Source organism: Elephas maximus, chromosome 19 (genome assembly GCF_024166365.1).
Source record: "Elephas maximus indicus isolate mEleMax1 chromosome 19, mEleMax1 primary haplotype, whole genome shotgun sequence".
NCBI lineage: Eukaryota > Metazoa > Chordata > Mammalia > Proboscidea > Elephantidae > Elephas > Elephas maximus.
The window spans coordinates 10,724,533-10,744,294 of record NC_064837.1 but is presented as its reverse complement, the minus strand read 5'-3'; the positions used below and the strand labels follow the sequence as shown (position 1 = coordinate 10,744,294).

Sequence of the window (19,762 nt, the reverse complement as noted above, 5' to 3'; positions counted from 1 at the left end):
AATCCAGTTGCTCTCTGGGTCTTTCATCTCCTTCAGGGTACAAGATTTTACTACTTAACCCGTTACCTTTGTGTGTAGTTTTATAGTTGAACCACATTGGAGCATGGTATATTCTTACATCCTAGTCTCCACTCCCCTCAGTAGAAAATCAGTAAAGCCTTGATTATTCCAACCCTCCGAGGATAGCCTTACAAAATAATTACACTGTACAACTGCGATCTATCCATATCCTGCTCCCTCTAGTTACCACATTTACCAGGATAAACAATTTAGTCTGATGCCCAGTTGAACAGCTTTCTTAAGCCAATGAATAGAACGAACCATCTGTTGACATGAAGTTATAAAGTCAAATGTCTTTATTCACTCTTGTTGAATCTTCTCTGACCGCCTCAGAACTTGGCAAAGTCAGGAAATTGGTAAAATGAATCTTTTCCTGCTTCGTACCTCTCTGGGTCCTCTATACCACCAGGAACGCAGTGGCTTTCTGCTCTCTCTGGCTTTGTAAACATCTCATTGCTGTATTTCCCTCCTCTGAAGAGTTACCGTAGACATCTCCCCATATCCTGGATTTCCCTTCCCCATCAGCACTTACCTTTGCTGTGCTCTATCTTCTGCTTTCCATGGTGAGAGTAAGTCAGATAATAGGTATATATTGGGTTCTTCATTGTTGTAAAACTGAATGAGTGAATGTATGAATACATGAGAGATAGAGAAAGGGCTCCCCTTCCCCTTTCCTAACTGTTCCTTACTGTCTATGTGATATGGGCATTTCAGCAGGGCTCTTGGGAGAGGGAGTGTTTTAACCCAAAGGAGTAGCTTTATGATAGGGATTTTAGTCCACATAGCAGGTCAGTGGAGAAGGGTTTTGGGAGTAGGTGGAAGAGTTTGGGGGTAGGTGGAAGAATTTGACATAGATTAGGCCCTCCTCTGAGCTTCTGGTGTACTAGTGATCATCTCTGCCAACCTTTAAGACCCAGGTCTGTGCAGAGAAGTTGGAGTGCCACAGAAATGTCAATAAGAATGTTACATCTGATATAGAAGGGAAATTGCTCAACATGGTAAAGGGCATCTATGCAAAACCAATGGGCAACATTATTCTTAATGAGTGAAAACATTCCCCTTGAGAAGAGGATTAAGACAAGGATGCCCTTTATCACCACTACTATTTAACACTGTGCTGGAAGTCCTAGCTAGAGCAATAAGGCAATAAAAAGAAATAAAGGGCATTCAAATTCATAATGAAGAAGTTAAACTGTCCCTATTTTCAGATGATATGATACTATACATAGAAAACCCAAAAGACTCCATAAGACAAATACTAGAACAGAAAGATTCATCACAGGAGCAGGATACAAGATAAACATACAAAAATCAGTTAGATTTCTATACACCAATAAAGACAATGATGAAAAGGAAATCAGGAAAACAATACCATTTATAATAGCCCCTAAAAAAATAAAATACTTAGGAATAAATCTAACCAGGGATGTAAAAGACCCATACAAAGATAACTACAAAACACCACTGTAAGAAACCAAGAGAGATCTACATAAATGGAAAAACATACCATGCGCATGGATAGGTAGACTCAACATTGTGAAAGTGACAATTCTACCCAAAGCAATTTACAAATACAATGCAATCTCAATCCAAATACCAACAACGTTCTTTGAACAGATGAAAAAACTAATCATTAACTTTATATGGAAAGGGAAGAAGCCCCAGATAAGTAAAGCACTACTGAAGAAGAATAAAGTAGGAGGACTCACACTACCTGATCTGAGAACCTACTATATACAGCTACGGTAGTCAAAATAGCCTGGTACTGGTACAATGACAGATACGTTGACTGATGGAACAGAATTGAGAATCCAGAAGTAAATTCATCCACCTGTGGTCACCTGATCTTTGACAAAGGCCCAAAGTCCATTAAATGGGGAAAAGACAGTCTTTTTAATAAATGGTGTTTGCAGAACTGGATGTCCAACTGCAAAAAAATGAAACAGGACCCATGCCTCACATCATATAAAAAACTAATTCAAAATTGACCAAAGACCTAAACATAAAGCCAAAAACTATAAAGTGCATAGAAAAAAAATAGGATCAATGCTAGAGACCCTAATACATGGCATTAACAGGATACAAACCATAACCAACAACATACAAACTCCAGAAGATAAGCTAGATAACTGGGATCTTCTAAAAATTAAACACTTATGCTCATCAAAGGACTTCACCAAAAGAGTGAATAGAGAACCTACGGACTCGGAAAATATTTTTGGCTATTACAAATCAGACAAAGATTTACTCTCTAAAATCTATAAGGAAAATCCAACACCTCTACAAGAAAGAGACAAATAATCCAATTAAAAAATGAGCAAAGGAAATGAACAGACACTTCACCAAAGAAGACATACAAACAGCCAATAGACATATGAGGAAATGCTCGTGATCACTAGCTATTAGAGAAATGCAAATTAAAACCACAATGAGATACTATCTTACCCCAACATTACTGGCACCAAAAAAAAAAAAAAGCAAACAGAAAATAACAAATGTTGGAGAGGCTGTGGGGAGATCAGAATTCTTATGCACTGCTGGTGGGAATGCAAAATGATACAACCATCTTGGAAAACGATATGGTGTTTCCTTAGAAAGCTAGAAATAGAAATACCACATGATCCAGCAATCCCACTCCTAGGAATATATCCTAGAAAAATAAGAGTTGTCACACGAATAGACATATGTACACCCATGTTCATTGCAGCATTGTTCACAAGAGCAAAAACATGGAAACAACCTCAATGCCCATCAACAGATGAATGGACAAACTACAGTATGTACACACAATGGAGTATCATGCAACGACAAAGAACAATGACACATCTGTGAAGCATCTCATAACATGGATGAATCTGGCATTATGCTGAGTAAAATAAGTCAATTATAAAAGGACAAATATTGTATGAGACTACTACTGTAAAAACTCATGAAAAGGTTTACATACAAAAAGAAACAATCTTTGATGGTTATGAGGGAGGGGAGGGGTGGGGATGGAAAAACACTAAATAGACAATAGATAAGTGGTAACTTTGGCGAAGGGTGAGACGGTACACAATACTGGGGAAGCCAGCGCAACTTGTACAAGGCAAGGTCATGGAAGCTCCGTAGACACATCCAAACTCCCTGAGGGATGGAATTGCTGGGCTGAGGGCTGTGGGGACCATGGTCTTGGGGAACATCTAGCTCAATTGGCATAACATAGTTTATAAAGAAAGTGTTCTACATTTTACTTTGGTGAGTAGTGTCTGGGGTCTTAAAAGCTTGTGAGCAGCCATCTAAGATACTCCACTGGTCTCACCCCCTTGGGAACAAGGAAGAATGAAGAAAACTAAACATACAAAGGAAAGATTAGTCCAAAGGACTAATGGGCCACAACTACCACGGCCTCTACCAGACTGAGTCCAGTACAACTAGATGGTGCCTGGCTACCACCACTGACTGTTCTGACAGGGATCACAATTGAGGGTTCTGGACAGAGCTGGAGAAAAATGTAGAACAAAATTCTAACTCACAAAAAAAGACCGGACATACTGGCCTGACAGAGGCTGGAGAAACCCTGAGTGTATGGCCCCCGGACACGCTTTTAGTTCAGTACTGAAGTCACTGCTGAGGCTCACCCTTCAGCCAAAGATTAGACAGGCCCATAAAACAAAAAAAGACTAAAGGGGCACACTAGCCCAGGGGCAAGGACGAGAAGGCAGGAGGGGACAGGAAAGTTGGTAATAGGGAACTCAAGCTTGAGAAGGGAGAGTATTGACATGTCGTGGTGTTGTTATCCAATGTTATAAAACAATATGTGTACTAACTGTTTAATGAGAACCTAGTTTGCTCTGTAAACCTTCATCTAAAGTACAGTAAAAATTAATAATAATAAATCTAAAAAAAGAATGTTACATCTGAGAATGCATTCAGTAGTGTCTGGGACCTGGGAAAGGGGGCTTATGTGTTGGGGGTCCTAAGTGCCCCTTACTAGGTTACAGAATCCTAGAGCTGACTGAGTTCTTGAAAAATCTCCTCATTCAGCCCCATTCCTGCTTTTGCACAAATAAACAAACCCCCAGTGCCGTTGAGTTGATTCCGACTCATAGCGACCCTATAGGAAAGAGCAGAACTGCCCAGAGAGTTTCCAAGGAGCACCTGGTGAATTCCAACTGCGGACCTTTTGGTTAGCAGCCATAACTTAACTACTACACCACCAGGGTTTCCTTTGCACAGATGAAGAACTAAAAAACAAAGCAAACAACCAGCTAAAGAGACATACCATTGAGTCAAGTCCAACTCATGGCAACCCCATGTGTGTCAGAGGAGAACTGTGCTCCATAGAGTTTTTTTGGCTGTAATTTTAATGGAACAGATAGCCAGGCCTTTCTTCCACAGTGGTGTGGGGTGGGTTCAAACCTTTAACCTTTTGGGTAGTAGCCGAGAGCAAATCCAGGGAGGTAAATGAAGAACAGCACCACCCAAAGGTGATCGCTAACTCTTTGCTTCTTGGGAACCTAGTTGGACGGAGGCTTCGTGGTAAACCAGGCTGGTGCCTTTGTTCCATGGCAGTGAGGACATGCTTCCTCCACATGGCCAGTTGGGTTATGCCCATTTTCTCTTGCTTGGTCTCTGGAAGACACAAAGAACAGCAAGCCAACAGGCTTCTCATGACAACCCTTCATTTCTTTGGAGACGGTCATGATTGAAAGTAACTCACTGAAACCTGTGCCTTTCCCCAGTTAAGCTTACTTTGTGAGAAAAATGCCTGTGTTCCACACATCTCTAAGCCAAGGACACAACGTTTTCTCTTTATGATGAAAAGCAGATATCCCATTAAAAGGGACAGGTTACTTGGTTACACTTAGTTTGTACTAAATATTCTCTGGCAACATCCATCATTCCTTTTGGTGCGTGGATTGGACAAATAGCCTCTTGCCTGAAACTCTAGCCTTTTGGCATTTAGCATTGATTTTTTTTTTTTTTTAAGGCCAAGGAAGTAAGTAATAACACACATGTTGGATTCTACAGCTTGTGTTTCAATACGTAGTTAAAGGCTATTATTTCTAGTCAGAAACACTAATACTGTCCTGGCTCAAATTCTGTAGAGAATTTACTCCATTAGTTGTCACCCTATCACCTTCTCTAGGAGTCCTGGGTGGCGCAAATGGGTAAGCGCTCAACTACTAACTGAAAGGTTGGTGGCTTGAATCTACCTAAAGCCACCCACAGGTGCCTGGTGATCTGCTTCTTAAAGGTGACAGCCCTGAAAACCCTAGAAACTACAGTTCTACTCTGCAACACATGGGTCAGAATCAACTCGATGACATCGGGTTTGGTTTGGTTTTTGGCTTTATCACCTTGTCTGTCAGGTCTTTCTCCCTTGCAGAGAGGCATTCTCAAATCTTCCCAGTCTTAGAAGCAAGTGCAACCAAAAACCTCCTTCCAGCCCTGCAAATACGAGCAGGGGGACTCTGTCTCTGTCCTGCGTCCCTTGCTGACTGTGGTTCTATCCCTGTGCTTCCCTCTACAGCCAACATTGTCTACACTTGCTGTTTCCCCCTCTCTACATTTCGTTCGTACAACAAAGCCTTGTGATCTGGCTGTTCTCCCTGGTGCCCGAGGCAGCTTCTCTCCTCCAACTCATTGCTAAATGCAGTCTTATCTTGCTTCAACTGTGTATAGAATTTTGTTGTTGTCAACTGCTCTCAAGCCAGTTCGGAGTCATGGTGACCCCGTGTATAATAGAACAAAACGTTGTCTGGTCCCGTGCCATCTTCTCGATCACCAAGATGCTTGAGTCCATTGTTGCGGCTGTTGTCGTGCCTTCCAACCTGGGGAGCTCATCTTCCAGAGCTGTATCAGACGATATTCCATTGTGACCGATCGGGTTTTTATTGGCTAATTTTTGGTAGTAGATCACCAGGCCTCTCTTCCTAGTCTGTCTTAGTCTGGAAGCTCCTCTAAGACGCATCCACCGTGGGTGACTCTGATGGTATTTGAAACTGGGGCGTAGTTTCCAGTGTCATAGCAACACGCAAACCACCACAGTATGACACACTGACAGCTGCTATTTACACGTTCTTCAAATTCTCCTCTTCACGAGCTCCCAGGACACCACTCTCTGGTGGCTCACTCCAACTGCTCAAACTCCTCTTTCTCAATCCCCTTTGCTATCTCCTCTTCCTCACCTTTCCCTTCGTTACGAGGTGATTTCCTTAACTTTCTTTTTCTCAGTCTACACGGTCTCCCTGAACAATCTCACCAACTCCAAAGGCTTCATGCTCTGCCTGTGGTCTCTCTGCCGAAGTCTAGACATGAATATCTACTGCTTTGGGGCATCTCTTGTGGCCAAACTGGACTCCTCATCTCCTCTGCCTCCAAGGCTCTTCCCGTTCCCCGTGGTCCCTGTCTTGGTGAGTGGCACTACCACACATTTGGGGTCTACCACAAAACTTCAGGATCATCTCTGACCTCACACCCAGACAAAAGTCATTTGACTCAAACTCCTTAATCATTTCAAATTTGCCCCCTCCTCTCCATCCCATTGTACCAGGGCTGTTGGTTTAGGTCACCACCACCAGGACCACTGAAGCTGCCTCCACCTGGTCTCCCTCCTCCAGCCTTGCCCTCATCTAATCCGTTCTCCACACTGCTGCTAAAATGATAGTTCTGAAATGCAAATCTGATCAGGTCACTTCCCGCTTGAAACTCATCACTGGCTCTCCATTGCTTTCAGATACCACCAGACCAGTTGCTGTCAGGTCAACTCATGGCGACCCCATGTGTGTCAGAGTAGAGCTGTGCTCTATAGGGTTTTCAGTGGCTGATTTTGCAGAAGTAGATTGCCAGGCCTTTTTTTCAAGGTGCTGCCAGGTGGACTTGAACCTCCAATCTTTTGGTTAACAGCCGAGTGCATTAACTGTTTACACTACCCGGGAAGTCCATTGCTTTCAAAAGAATACCCAAAATCTTTAGTGAGTTGGTGAAAAGCCGTGCTGCAACTGACCCTGCCTCCTGCTCCAGTCTCACTTCTCACAAGCCACACACCAACCCCACCACCTGCTCTTCCACATCCCAGGACTCTACCTTTGGCTGTCCCCTTGCCTGGAATGTTCTCCCTCCTGTCTTTACCAGTACTAGTCCTAGTGTGACTCGAGTCTCAGTTTAGAGGTCACCCCCTCTGGGAAGCCTTCACTGGCCAACATCATCTGGGACAGGTTCCCTCTTAAGGTTGTGATTGTCCCCTGGCCACCCCTCTATCACATCACACTGTATTACTTAGTGGATACGCCAGTACCCTGTGAGCTCATTAAGGGCAGGGGTCAGTCTTCTAGCTCTTAGACTTCAGCATCTAACACAGGACCTGGTATGTAGTAGTTGCTCAATAGTTATTGACAAAAAGAATGAAATATTTTTCTGCAATTTCCCTTTTCTTATGGTTCTGACTCTTCTGTCTCTTCGTCTTGCCTCTTTGTTTACTTCTTCAGGAGAGGAAAAGTCCTGGGGGAGGGGTGACCTTCCCTGGTCCCTACATCCATTTAAAATGTTCTGCCTTTCTCCTGTTCATCTGCTTCTTCCTTCTGAAGCTACTATGTTCTCTTCATCTTTCTCCCACTTAGTTTGTAGCCCTCCCTGAGCTGATTTTGCCCCAGATCCAGGTACCACATTGTCTTCCCATTAGGCTCTATCTCCACCATCAAAGCTTAATTATTTATTTATTGTGGTGTAAAACGTATGACTTAAAACAATAGTAAACATAGCTCACACCGTTTCTGTGGGTAAGGAATTTGGGAGTGGCTTAGCGGGCACTTTCGTCTCATGATCTCTCGTGAGGTTATAGTCAAGTTGGTGGCCAGGCTTGCAGCCATCTGAAGGCTGGATCAGAGCAGGAGGATCAGCTTCTCAGGTGGCCCACTCACATGGCTGGCAAGATGGTGTCAGTTGTTGGCAGGAGGCCTAAGTTCTTCCCATGTGAGTCTCTATGCAGGCTGCTTGAGTGTCCTTGCAACGTGGCGGCTGGCTTTCCTCAGAGTGAGCAATCCAAGAGATAGAAGAGGGAAGAGGGAAGAGAGGAAGAGGTCACATAGCATCACTTCTATCATATTCTTTTCATTAGATACAGGTAACTAAATCACATTCAAGGGGAGGAGAATTAGGCTCTGCCTTTTGAAGGCAGAAATGTCAAAGAATTTGCAAGCATGTTTTAAAGTTTCTACCAAGGCTGATAATGAAGGATTGAATTTGCCAGTCCACGATAATTGTGAAAAGTAGTCTAGGAAGTGGAAAGTGTGTACTTTCCAATGAATGGCAAGACAGCAACAGGACCTCAATTTAGATACTAAAAGGGCTGCGGTTCTTTACAAAAGAGAGGCAGTGTGGCATTCTGTTTAAGAGAAGGAGGGTTGTAATCAGATAAATATAGATTTAAATACTGGCACCCGACTTAGCTGTGTAATGCTGGGAGTTAATCTTATCTCCTCTGTACCTCTGGTTTCTCATTGCATTATGGAGATAAGGATAGTTGTATCTACCAGAGGGTAGTTGTGAAGGTTAAATAAAATAGTGTGTGGAAAGTTCTTAGATCAATGCCTGGCATGGTAAGTACTCAAAAAATGTTAGTTTATGATAATAACGCAAATGCCCAGCTGTCTTTCTCAGATGGCTTTAGTGGTGGGCCTCCCTGAGGAGGAAGAATAAACTAAATGACTTCTCAAGGTTCCTTCCAGACCCTCTGTTCAGATGGCTTTTGGACAGTGGGAATTACTTTTAGCGCTTACTACTTGACCGGCTGACTACCAGATTGCCCCTGGTTAACGTGGTCAAGGAACTGATGGCTGAGTCCTAGGTGACCTTGATATTCATGGCCATATGGAGACCATCACTTACTCACCCACATCTGCTGGTTTTCTTGTTTTTTTTTCAAGGTCAATTTCTTCATCTTCCTGAAAATTCTCAAGCTTCTCGTTTCTAAGCTCAAAGCCCATCAAATGTGTTTCAGAGATTATAAGTACAGGTGAGTGTCCTGAGGTCAGTACAAAGCCCATCAAATGTGTTTCAGAGATTATAAGTACAGGTGAGTGTCCCGAGGTCAGTACCCAGCACTTGAAGGTTATTTCAATCCCTTCTAGCTGTTCTGCCTTAAGTCCAGGAAGGGACCCCAAGTTTCATTAGTATGTGTCTCTTCATTAGTTTGGGTATAGGAAAGAGACCCTTCAAGAAAGGTCTCATAGGACCATGCAGGACTTTTGACAAAAATGAGGACCTTCTGACCCCATGAAAATGAAATAAGTGGTGAGGAATCAGGAACGCACTCATTCTTCCAGCAGAAAACTGTGAAATACCCCTGAGAATGGGTGGCTTGTGTGGCATGGAGAGTCGTCTGAAGGGAAGTTTGACAGCTGACGTCCTTGTGGGAGGATTGGATGTAACGACATAAAGGACACATTTATAACGACATAAAGGACACATTTATAACTCAGCAGAGTACTTGGGGTTCTGGAGACCTTGATACATTTAGAGTCCAAGGGAAGAGGTTCCTCCGGCCGTCACCGTTTTTTGTGACTTGCCTTTGCTATATCCCATCCTCTGTTTTCTGTATTGACCGCGATGCCAGTTCACAGTCATATCTTAAGTATTTATTGAGTTCTTCATCACTGTAAAAACGAATGAATAAATGAGAACTAGAGAAAGAGCTCCCTTCCTCCTCTCACAGTCATTCCTTACTTTCTAGGTGATGTATGCATTTCAGTAGGGCTTATGAGGACAGGGAAACCCTGGTGGCATAGTGGTTAAGTGCCACAGCTGCTAACCAAAACGTCAGCAGTTCGAATCCACCAGGTGCTCCTTGGAAACTCTATGGGGCAGTTCTGTTCTGTCCTATAGGGTTGCTATGAGTCAGAATCGACTTGAGGGCAGTGGGTTTTTTAATGGGTTTTTGAGGAGAGAGTTGTTCCTAGATGGAGTAAACAGTTAATGTGATTGGCTGCTAACCAAAAAGTTGAAGGTTTGAGTCCATCCAGAGGCACCTCAAAAGAAAGGCCTGGCAATCTACTTCCCAAAAAAAGAGCCATTGAAAACCCCATGGAGCATGGTTCTTCTCTGAAGCACATGGGGTCACCATGAGTCAGAGTCGACTAGATGGCAGCTGGTACTGATACTGGTTTGAGGAGAGAGTGTTTTAGCCCAAAGAAGTAGCCCTACCGGTAGGCATTTTAGTCCCACGTAGCAGGCCAGGGGAAGAAGGTGTGAGTGAGGATGGCTATCACCCTGTTTCTCACTCTTCCTAAGGCCAGAATGGGGCCTGTCTCAGGGGCTGCAAAGGTAGCTTTTTCCTTTTATGTGGCAAGCGTTTCATGAATGCCTCTGATGCAGTTGGCACTATGCCTGGAACATAAAGGTTAAGTATAATGAGGACCCTGTCTTCAAGGAGAACACATCCTGAGTCACTAAGGATGGAATGTTGGTGAGGAGGCTGGTGCTGGCCATGACTCCAGACTGACCACCTGACCTTGGGCAAATCACTTGGCCTCCCTGGGCCCGTCTTTTAATGTGTAAAATAGGAGTCACACGAGACCCACTCCCTGCTTGTTAAGGAGATAAAATACCAGTAGTGGTTGCTGTCGATTCGACACCAACTCATGGAGACCCCAATGTGTGATCCCGTGTATGTCAGAGTAGAGCTCTTCTCCAGAGTTTTCAATGGCGGATTTTTTGAAGGTAGATCACCAGGCCTTCTTTCCGAGTTGTCTCTGGGCAGACTCAAACCTCCAACCTTTCGGTTAGCAACCGAGTGCGTTGACTGCTCATACCACCCAGGGACTCCTTAAGAAGATAACAGGAGACCATAGACACGAGTGGCCCAGCTGAATCAGACGTAGTCAGTGGTATTTGCCCAGGACCCACACTCCCGGAGGTCCAGAGAGTAAACACAGTTCAGGACTGGTCAAATGCATACTATATTTGCTAGTTGGGGCTTTGGCCCAAACATTTTCCAAAACCCCCCTAGCCCCAGGGAACTGGTCTGGACTGGACCACATGGAGCCACTCTGTCTCCTTCAGGGCCTCCGGTCAAGTTTCCAAGTGGCTGAGCAGGCTCTTTGGCCCCTTTCCCAAGGCTCAGGCCCCATCTCGGCTCTCTCACTATCTCTGAGGGTGAAGGTCCAGGGCTGAGAGCACTGATGGTCTGCCCTGCTCGGGTCTATTCATGAAGGGCAGTCCTCTCAGCAACCAGGTGCAGGGAAAACCAGGACTTCCCAGAAACCAGCCAGAGGCCAGCACTCCCAGGGGACAGAAGCAGGGAAAAGACGAGTCCCAAGACACCACTTTCCGTGCAGACCCAGAGCCTGAATCCTGATGGTTTGTGCCTCTAAAGCCCACCATCTCCCCAGGGCCCAGACCCACAGCAGCCCCTACCGTAGCTTCCATCCTCACTGCTCGCAGCATCACCTGACAGCTGGCCAAAAGCATAGACCCTTGAGCCCTACCACTGGGTCTTCCCACTCAGTAACGTGGGATGGTGTGTACTTCTTACTTGGGAGATCCTGATACACAACCAGAATGGAGGACCGTTGGCCCAGACAGTCTAGTGAAATAACACATAGAATTTTCTGGTTGGGCCATGGTGAGTGTGTTCCTAGGCAGCCTCAATATTCCCTTTTCCAAGGTCCCCCCTAAAGTGATGCAAGACAGAGGTATCCAAAATTTTATAATCAATCACCCCTATCAGTAAAGAAATTTTGAGCATGTCCTCATCATATGGTTTATTAAACTAATGGGTACAGTATGAAATACACCAAGAAATCAAAATAAAAAGGATAAAGAAAATATACATAGAATTTCTATTACTATGTTGTCTCCCAATCCCAAATGGATCACCTGGCACGGCCCTGGAGTGTGCACACCCCCTGGGCAGCCATCGATTTGGTGGAGGGAAAATCAAGATGCAGGGGAGACCCTCATGCTGGGCAATGATTCAGGAAGGCTGCTTTGCGGGGAGAAAGAGTACCCCTGTCTGACATGTATGATCCCTCTGAAAACTCCTTTTCCTTTCCTTCAGCCCTTTCACTGGTTCAAGGAAAAAGCTTGGTAAGAGGAACCTGGGTGTGTGACTGCCTTGGAGGGTTTGCAGCACCTGGGGCCCGTAATGGGGACCTATCAGTCTTCCTGGGTGGCTGAGACAAGGGAGGACTGCCTGATGCCAAGTGAACTCACAAGAGACTTACATGTATAAATTAGACTGTACAAAAATTCATTTCTTATGTGTGTGGGAAGTGGGGCTAGGGGAGGAGATGACTTCCTAGTGCTCAGACTGGTCATAAAGTTTTTTATTCTGGACACCAGAAGACCCAGCCACCCAAAGTGGTCCCTGGAATGTTGCCCAGCAGAGTGACTGGTATTGCAGGATTGCTGACGGTGGCCTGATGAACCACCTCATCCACCCGCCCGGTGAGGGGACGGTTCATTCCCCAGAGCCAGGGCCTCCCACGCAGGGGAACCACTAAATCACTTGCCATTGAGTTAGCTCTGACTCGTGGTGACCCCGTGTGTTGCAGAGTAGAACTGTGCTCCATGGGGTTTTCAGAGGCTCATTTTTTGGAAGTAGGTCACCCGGCCTTTCTTCTGAGGCAACTCTGGGTGTATTTGTACCCCCAGTAAGGCTAAGGTGGGATAAGTACTTAGAACTTTTTGTTTTTTTGTGCTTCCTCCCTACCATTTTGGTTGGCCATCTCCTTTCAGCTTACTTACCCTTTCTCCGTGAAGAGTACAATATAATTTATTAGCTTATGCTTATTAACTAGCAAAAAGATCGGGGCCTGTCTCTCAGAACACGCTCAGACCACCTTATTTTACTCCCTTGGCTGCTGAATCCCACAGCACATATGAGTACATTTTGCCAGTTTTTCTCAGAAACTGCCCCCCTCCCAAAAAACAAAACCAAACCCATTGCCGTTGAGTTGATTCCGACTCATAGTGACCCTATGGGACAGAGTAGAACTGTCCCGTAGGGCTTGCAAGGAGCAACTGTTGAATTTGAACTGCTGACCTTTTGGTTAGCAGCTGAACGCTTAACTTCTGTGCCACCAGGGCTCCTTCGCTCAGAAAGCAGTGCCAATTCCACTTCCAGGTTCTGGGAGGGCAACTTACTGTCACCGTAATGGATCATTGACACCCGCAGCTCACACTGCCCTCTTCCACGTTGGAAGGTTGCTCCTCTACCACGTTGCCCGCCATGTTTGTTTTCCCTGAGAGTCCCCTGCTGGGGTAAGGAGGAGGGGACCATGGGACCCTGCTCATTTTGCCTGTACTCTGGTAGGAGCAGCCTTGCCTCTCACTCTCCCAGATTTTGAGAACTTTCAGAATGCAGCTCTCAAGATTTGGCTCCCCCAACCAGAAGTCTATTTTAGGAAAGTTTAAACACATTGAGGTCCTGCCAAAGAGGCAAGTTGCTAGGAGCCAGAGAACTTTCTGTAGCCTAGCCTTGACCCCGGGGTTCTACCATTCAAGTGGAGGAAGTTGTAAATGGCCCAGTTGTCTGGCCTGGAGAGGGAGAGCTGAGCCAAGCGTGAAGGAGGAACTTCAGGGCTGTAAACAGCAAGAATAATGCCCTTGGAACCCGCACAGAGACTAGGACCATTGGCTCCGTCAGAGTTCTCTGTTCTGTGTGGTTCCCAGCACAGATCTGTGTTCTTCCCCTAGATAAAAACCAAACCAAACCCATTGCCGTTGAGTCGATTCTGACTCATAGCGACCCTATAGGTCAGAGTAGAACTGCCCCATAGAATTTCCAAGGAGCACCTGGTGGATTTGAACTGCTGACCTTTTGGCTAGCAGCTGTAGCACTTAACCACTACACTACCAGGGTTTCCTTCCCCTAGATAAAGGGGCTTAATTTTGCATACGAAGGGTGGGCAGAACTCTTAGAGAATTTATGAGTTGTTCTATAGTAAAGGAGAAGTTTTCCTTAATGTGCCAAACCCCAGAGTCCTTTCTGAAAGTTGTTCTCTGTGGAAACACCGAGTGAAGGTAGTCTGCAGTAAGCACCCAAGACTAAATGTGCCACAACTGGTTGTCTTAAAGTCGACTCCAACTCGTGGCGACTCCTGCCAAGCCCGTGTGTCTGAGTAGAGCTGTGCTCTGTGGGGTTTTCAATGGCTGATTTTTTTGGAAGTTGATGGCCAGGCCTTCTTCTGAGGTGCCTCTGAGTAGACCCGCGCTTCCAACCTTTCAGTTAGCAGCTGAGCCACCCAAAATAGGTCATAAATACGTTACAAGTGGATGTAAGATCGACCAAAGTCATTGAGATTGTAAGCAATTTGAGGGCAGGGACTACTTCTTTAAAAATAATAATAGCTAAAGCTGATTGATCACTTACCATGTGTCAAACCAAAAAAAAAAAAATCAAACCCTTTGCCGTTGAGTCAGTTCCTACCCATAGTGACCCTATAGGACAGAGTAGAACTGCCCCTTAAGGTTTCCAAGGAGCACCTGGTGGATTCAGACTGTTGACCTTTTGGTTAGCAGCCATAGCTCTTAACCGCTGTACCACGAGGGCTTTCTGTCACGTGTCAGGCAGTACTTATTCTGGGTGTTTGCCGCATGTTATCTCATCATCACAATGACGCTGCCAGGTAGGTGCTGTTATTAGCATAATCCTCACTTTACAGAAGAGGAAACTGACAGATTAAAGTCACATTTCTAGTAATTGGCGATGTTGGGACTCGAACCTACGTCCCAAGGACTGTCCCTGCACTCTGCTGAGCTTGAGTACAACCCTCCTCCTTCCACTGTTCTTGCTCATGGGCTCAGAGCACATGCTGGATAAATATTTATTGAATAGTTAAATCGCTGCAAGGAATTAAACCATTCAAATAAATAAATGATTATAGATGAAAAATAAGCATAAACACAGCCCATAAGAGTAAACTGCTATAGTTAATTGTGGATTTTAAATCTCAGCAGAGACACAAATAGTACTTTGTCTAAGGTAGAAGTTAGAATGAGGTGAAGAGTGAGGGATCCCTTCTTATATCCGTCCCGAGGGGTGGTAGTTACTTAAATTGCCTCGAAGTCTGCATAAATATGGTTTTTCTTGAAAAATAATCTCCTCCTAAATGCAGTGTGGAATACTGGATTGATCCTTGAACACAAAGACGACCGTAGTGGAAAAACAGGTGAAATCCAAATGACATCTGGAGTTTAGTTATTAGTGATGGACCAATATTGGTTCCTTAGTTTAGACAAATGTTCTGCAGTTATATAAGATGTTAACACTAGCGGAAGCCGAGTGGGAAGCATACAGGAACTCTCTGTACCATCCTTGCTACTTTTCTATAAATCTGAAAATCTAAAAGAATGCCATTAAAACAAACAAACAAACAAACATACCGTCCTAGCCTGTGCAGTTGATGGTAGGGCATGGGTCTGTGTGCACGTACATAAGCACCGTAACCACGGGTCTGGGTGCACGTACATAAGCACCGTACCCACGGGTCTGGGTGCACGTATGTAAGCACCGTACCCACGGGTCTGGGTGCACGTATGTAAGCACCGTAAGCACGGGTCTGTGTGCACGTATGTAAGCACCGTAAGCACGGGTCTGTGTGCACGTATGTAAGCACCGTAAGCACGGGTCTGGGTGCACGTACGTAAGCACCGTACCCACGGGTCTGGGTGCACGTGTGTAAGCCCCGTACCCACGGGTCTGGGTGCACGTAAGTACTGTAACTGGTGGCTGTGGTGCCAACTCCGAGTCATGGCAACCCATGTGTGTCAGAGTACAACTGTGCTCCGTAGGGTTTTCAATGGCTAATATTTTGGAAATAGGTTGCCAGGCCTTTGTTTTGAGGCTGCGAACCTCCAACCTTTCGGTTAGCAGCTAAGTGCGTTAACTCTTTGTACCACCCAGGGACTCCTAGTATGTAAGTATGTATCATTAAAACCCAGATAACCCAGAACAAGGGTCACAAACTCAAACACTTGCAAGGGCCAAGCCGGTAACGCGAGTGAGGAGTGCAGGCTGTGTGGGGCCTGGGATCCTCTAAAGGGACAGCCAGCACCCAGCTGCAGCTATGACTGCCAAACAGGAACTTGGGCCCACTGTTGCCAGATCGGAAACCGTGGTGGTGTGGTGGTTGAGAGCTACAGCTGCTAACCGAAAGGTCAGCAGTTCAAAGCTACCAGGCACTTGGAAACCCTGTGGGGCAGTTCTACTCTGTCCTACAGGGTCACTGTAAGTCGGAATCGACTAGACAGCAATGGGTTTTTTTTTTTTTTTGGTTACCACATCTCCCCATTTTTCAAAAGAAGCTGGGAATCTGAACATTCTCCTAATTATTTAAATACGGTTCCAATAACAAAAATAACTACAAGGGATAAGCAAAATCTGTCAGCTGGTCAAATACAGCCCATAGTCACCAGTTTGCAACCTCTGAACCAGAGGGTTTTAAAAAACGCTCCTGGAAGTAAGACTCTTGAAATCGTCTGTCCTTGGGAGCCCCTTAATGTTGGGTAGCTAAGCGACTCCTACACGGGGCTGGCGGTGGGCGGTGGGGCGTTAAGTTTCGGGGAAGAGCTGCAGCTTAGCTCAGGAGAGCCACATCACCAGGGCCTGCTCTCTGTCTCCCCCGCCTCCTCTCTCCTCCATGGTCAAGGCACAGGTACACACAGCCCATGTGGCCAGGGTAGGCACCCCTGCCTGGTGGCTCCTGCTCAAAAAGGTAAGGTTTTTTTTTTTTTTTTTTTTTGGTCTCATTGATAACATTGCATTTGAATGACTCTCATAGACACAGGGTTCATAGCAAGTTCTTTCTCTTGGACAGAATTCAACCTTCCCGGAGAAACTGGCCATGACTTAGCCAAACCAAACCAAACCAAACCAAACCAAACCAAACCAAACCAAACCAAACCAAACCAAACCAAACCAAACCAAACCAAACCAAACCAAACCAAACCAAACCAAACCAAACCAAACCAAACCAAACCAAACCCACAGCTGTTGAGTCGCTTCTGACTCATAGCGACCCTATAAGACAGAGCAGAACTGCCCCATAGAGTTTCCGAGGAGCGCCTGGCGGATTCGAACTGCTGACCTTTTGGTTAGCAGCTGTAGCCCTTAACCACTACGCAACCAGGGTTTCCATGACAGCCAGTTGCCATCAAGTTGACTCCAATCCATGGTGCCCCCGTGTGTGTCAGAGCAGAACTGCGCTCCATAAGATTTTCAGTGGAAAATTTTTCAGGAGTAGATTGCCAGGCCTTTCTCCCAAGGTGCCTCTGGTGCCTTTCTGTTAGCAGCTAAGTGTGTTAACCTTTTGCACCACCCAGGAACTCCTCATGTCCTTGTGCTTCTACATCCCTGACTCCAGAGGTTTGGGGGATAAACCTCCTCCTAGTCTGGCCCTTTAAGAGAAGTAGCTTAGACTTAAATGAAGCTCTTTTTAGTCAATGTGTATAAGACCTGTATTTCTGTTTGTGCTGTAAACATGAGTCACCTTTGCAAGTCTAGTTTTAAACCAAAAAGTTGCCCGATAGTAAAGAGCAGTAGCTGCTTGTCAGAATTCTACATGGAGTTGCTTAAAATTCAGACTCCCAGGACCCAGCCTCCAAGGACTGTGATCCGGAGGGTGGACACTGGGGCCCAGGAATCTACATATTTTTAACAGGGCTCCTTAAGGAATTCTAATAGCCACGTTTGGGAACACTGATATGGAGTGTTTGGGCCAGCTGTGCACTTCAACCACGTGGGCGGTACAGAGGAATGTTCGTCTCTGTATACAACAGGGAACCTCCAAACAGCGCTTTTATGAGGAGGATCAGTTTTTCACTTCCTGCAGCCCTCGCTATCATCAGGGTTGTGGGTCAGCAGAGAGTTGGATGGCGAAGCCCTACATGGAGCGTGCAAGGCTTGAATGTAAAGTCAGAAGCCCCACTGCTAGGCTGGGACTTGCATTTAGTGGCTCTGTGACCCTGGGAAAGTCCTTTTCTCTCCCTTCTCAGGCTCCGTACAGCGCCAGCACTGAAAGTCCAGAAAAGGCTGGACGATAAGATACTTGTCAAACCTTGTAGGGATGGAGCATTCCAGAATGGCAGACACTTGCATGGAAGTCTGTCCATCAGAGAAAATGTTAAGGTCTATAAAACAAACAAAACCAGTCGCCACTGAGCGGATTCCAACTCACGGTGACCCCATGTGCTTCCGAGTAGAAATACGCTCCATAGGTTTTTCAAAGGTTGATTTTTCAGAAGCAGATCACCAGGCTTTTCTTCTGAGGCACCTTTGGGTGGACTTGAACCTCCAACTTTTTGATTAGTAGCCGAGTGCATTGACCTTTTGTGCTACCCAGAGACTCCTTAATGTCTATAACCCAGACCCAGTGCCGTTGAGTCGATTCCCACTCTATAGGTATATCCTAATCTATATGGGGGGGTTCATTCATTCAATTAATGTTTCCTGAGCATCTACTGTGAGGTGGGCGTAAGTTTGCAACAGTGAACAAAATCACACTGGCCCTTAAGGTATATTAAATATGTAGTCAAGGGGACAAGCTGAAAAGTTAGCTATTCACCAATAGGATCAGAGGTACAATAATGGCATGCTGCAGGGGAGCAGAAAATGTTGCCCATTCACAAGGTGGCCTTCATAACAACTATTTGGTTGTCGTTTACAGATTGGCAAAATCAACGCTGGTCCTCATTCCTTTATTGGGTGTGCATGAGATCCTCTTCTCTTTCATCACTGATGAGCAAGTTCAAGGATTTTCAAAACTGATACGACTCTTCATTCAGTTGGCACTGAGCTCCTTCCATGTAAGTGAGCGTCTGAATCATGATGTCTTGGCTTTGGAGCAAACAAAACGCATGTGGTCTAAGCAGCCTTGAAATTGAGAGAGCCCATGGGTACAAACTGAGTTCCGGCATTAGCCGGCTCCATCGATGAGAGCCTTTGGCGTTAGAGGGATGTGCAGATGAAAGTGTTGCCTTAATCCTACCAGCGTGACTCAGTGACTAAGAAGGGAAAAGTAGTCGGTGTCCTGGGCTGTAAGAGTTGGTGTGACTCATGATCATATGAACTGTGAGTGTCAACATGAAGCCTTTTATTAAGTGCCTATTTCTCCTGGATTCTCTGCAGAGCTTTGTGCCACTGTCTGCAGGGCAAGTGACATTACTCACAACATGGGACAACTTGGGTAAGAATCAGTGAATCCAAACTAGGGAGCATTAGAACCTTGACAAGTGTGTGGGGGCTGAAACTAGAAGAAGGGGTCAGCTATGGTTATGTTATCTGAGTATTTGGGTTACCTATCACTATGTAGGAAACCCTGGTGGCGTAGTGGCTAAGTGTTACAGCTGTTAACCAAAAGGTCAGCAGTTCGAATCTACCAGGCACTCCTTGGAAACTATGGGGCAGTTCTGCTCTGTCCTAAAGGGTCGCTATGAGTTGGAATTGACTTGACGGCAATGGGTATTGCTATGTACAAACTACCCTAAAACTTTTAGTAGCTTAAAATGATGTGATGGTTAAGGCTGTGTGTCAGCTTGGCTGGGCCACGACTCTCAGGTTTGGCAGTCATGTAATGATGTAGTTTGGCAGTCATGTAATGATGTAGTCATCTTCCATGATGCAATCTGATGCAATCAGCCAACCAGTTGTAAGGGGCATTACCTTGGGGTGTGGCCTGCCTCAGACTTTGGACATTCTGGCAAAGCTCGCTTGCCTGCT

At 45.5% G+C, this 19,762-nt stretch overlaps 1 protein-coding gene across 1 annotated transcript in view; it reads left to right on the top strand.

Annotated features, from left to right (window-relative positions):
- GLP2R (glucagon like peptide 2 receptor) overlaps positions 1-19,762 on the top strand; it is a 99,565-nt gene that overhangs the window by 54,774 nt on the left and 25,029 nt on the right. The window contains exons 10-11 of the mRNA XM_049861522.1: positions 8,970-9,058; positions 18,711-18,849. Coding sequence (XP_049717479.1) covers positions 8,970-9,058; positions 18,711-18,849 — 228 coding nt within the window. The remainder of the gene's footprint in view (positions 1-8,969; positions 9,059-18,710; positions 18,850-19,762) is intronic.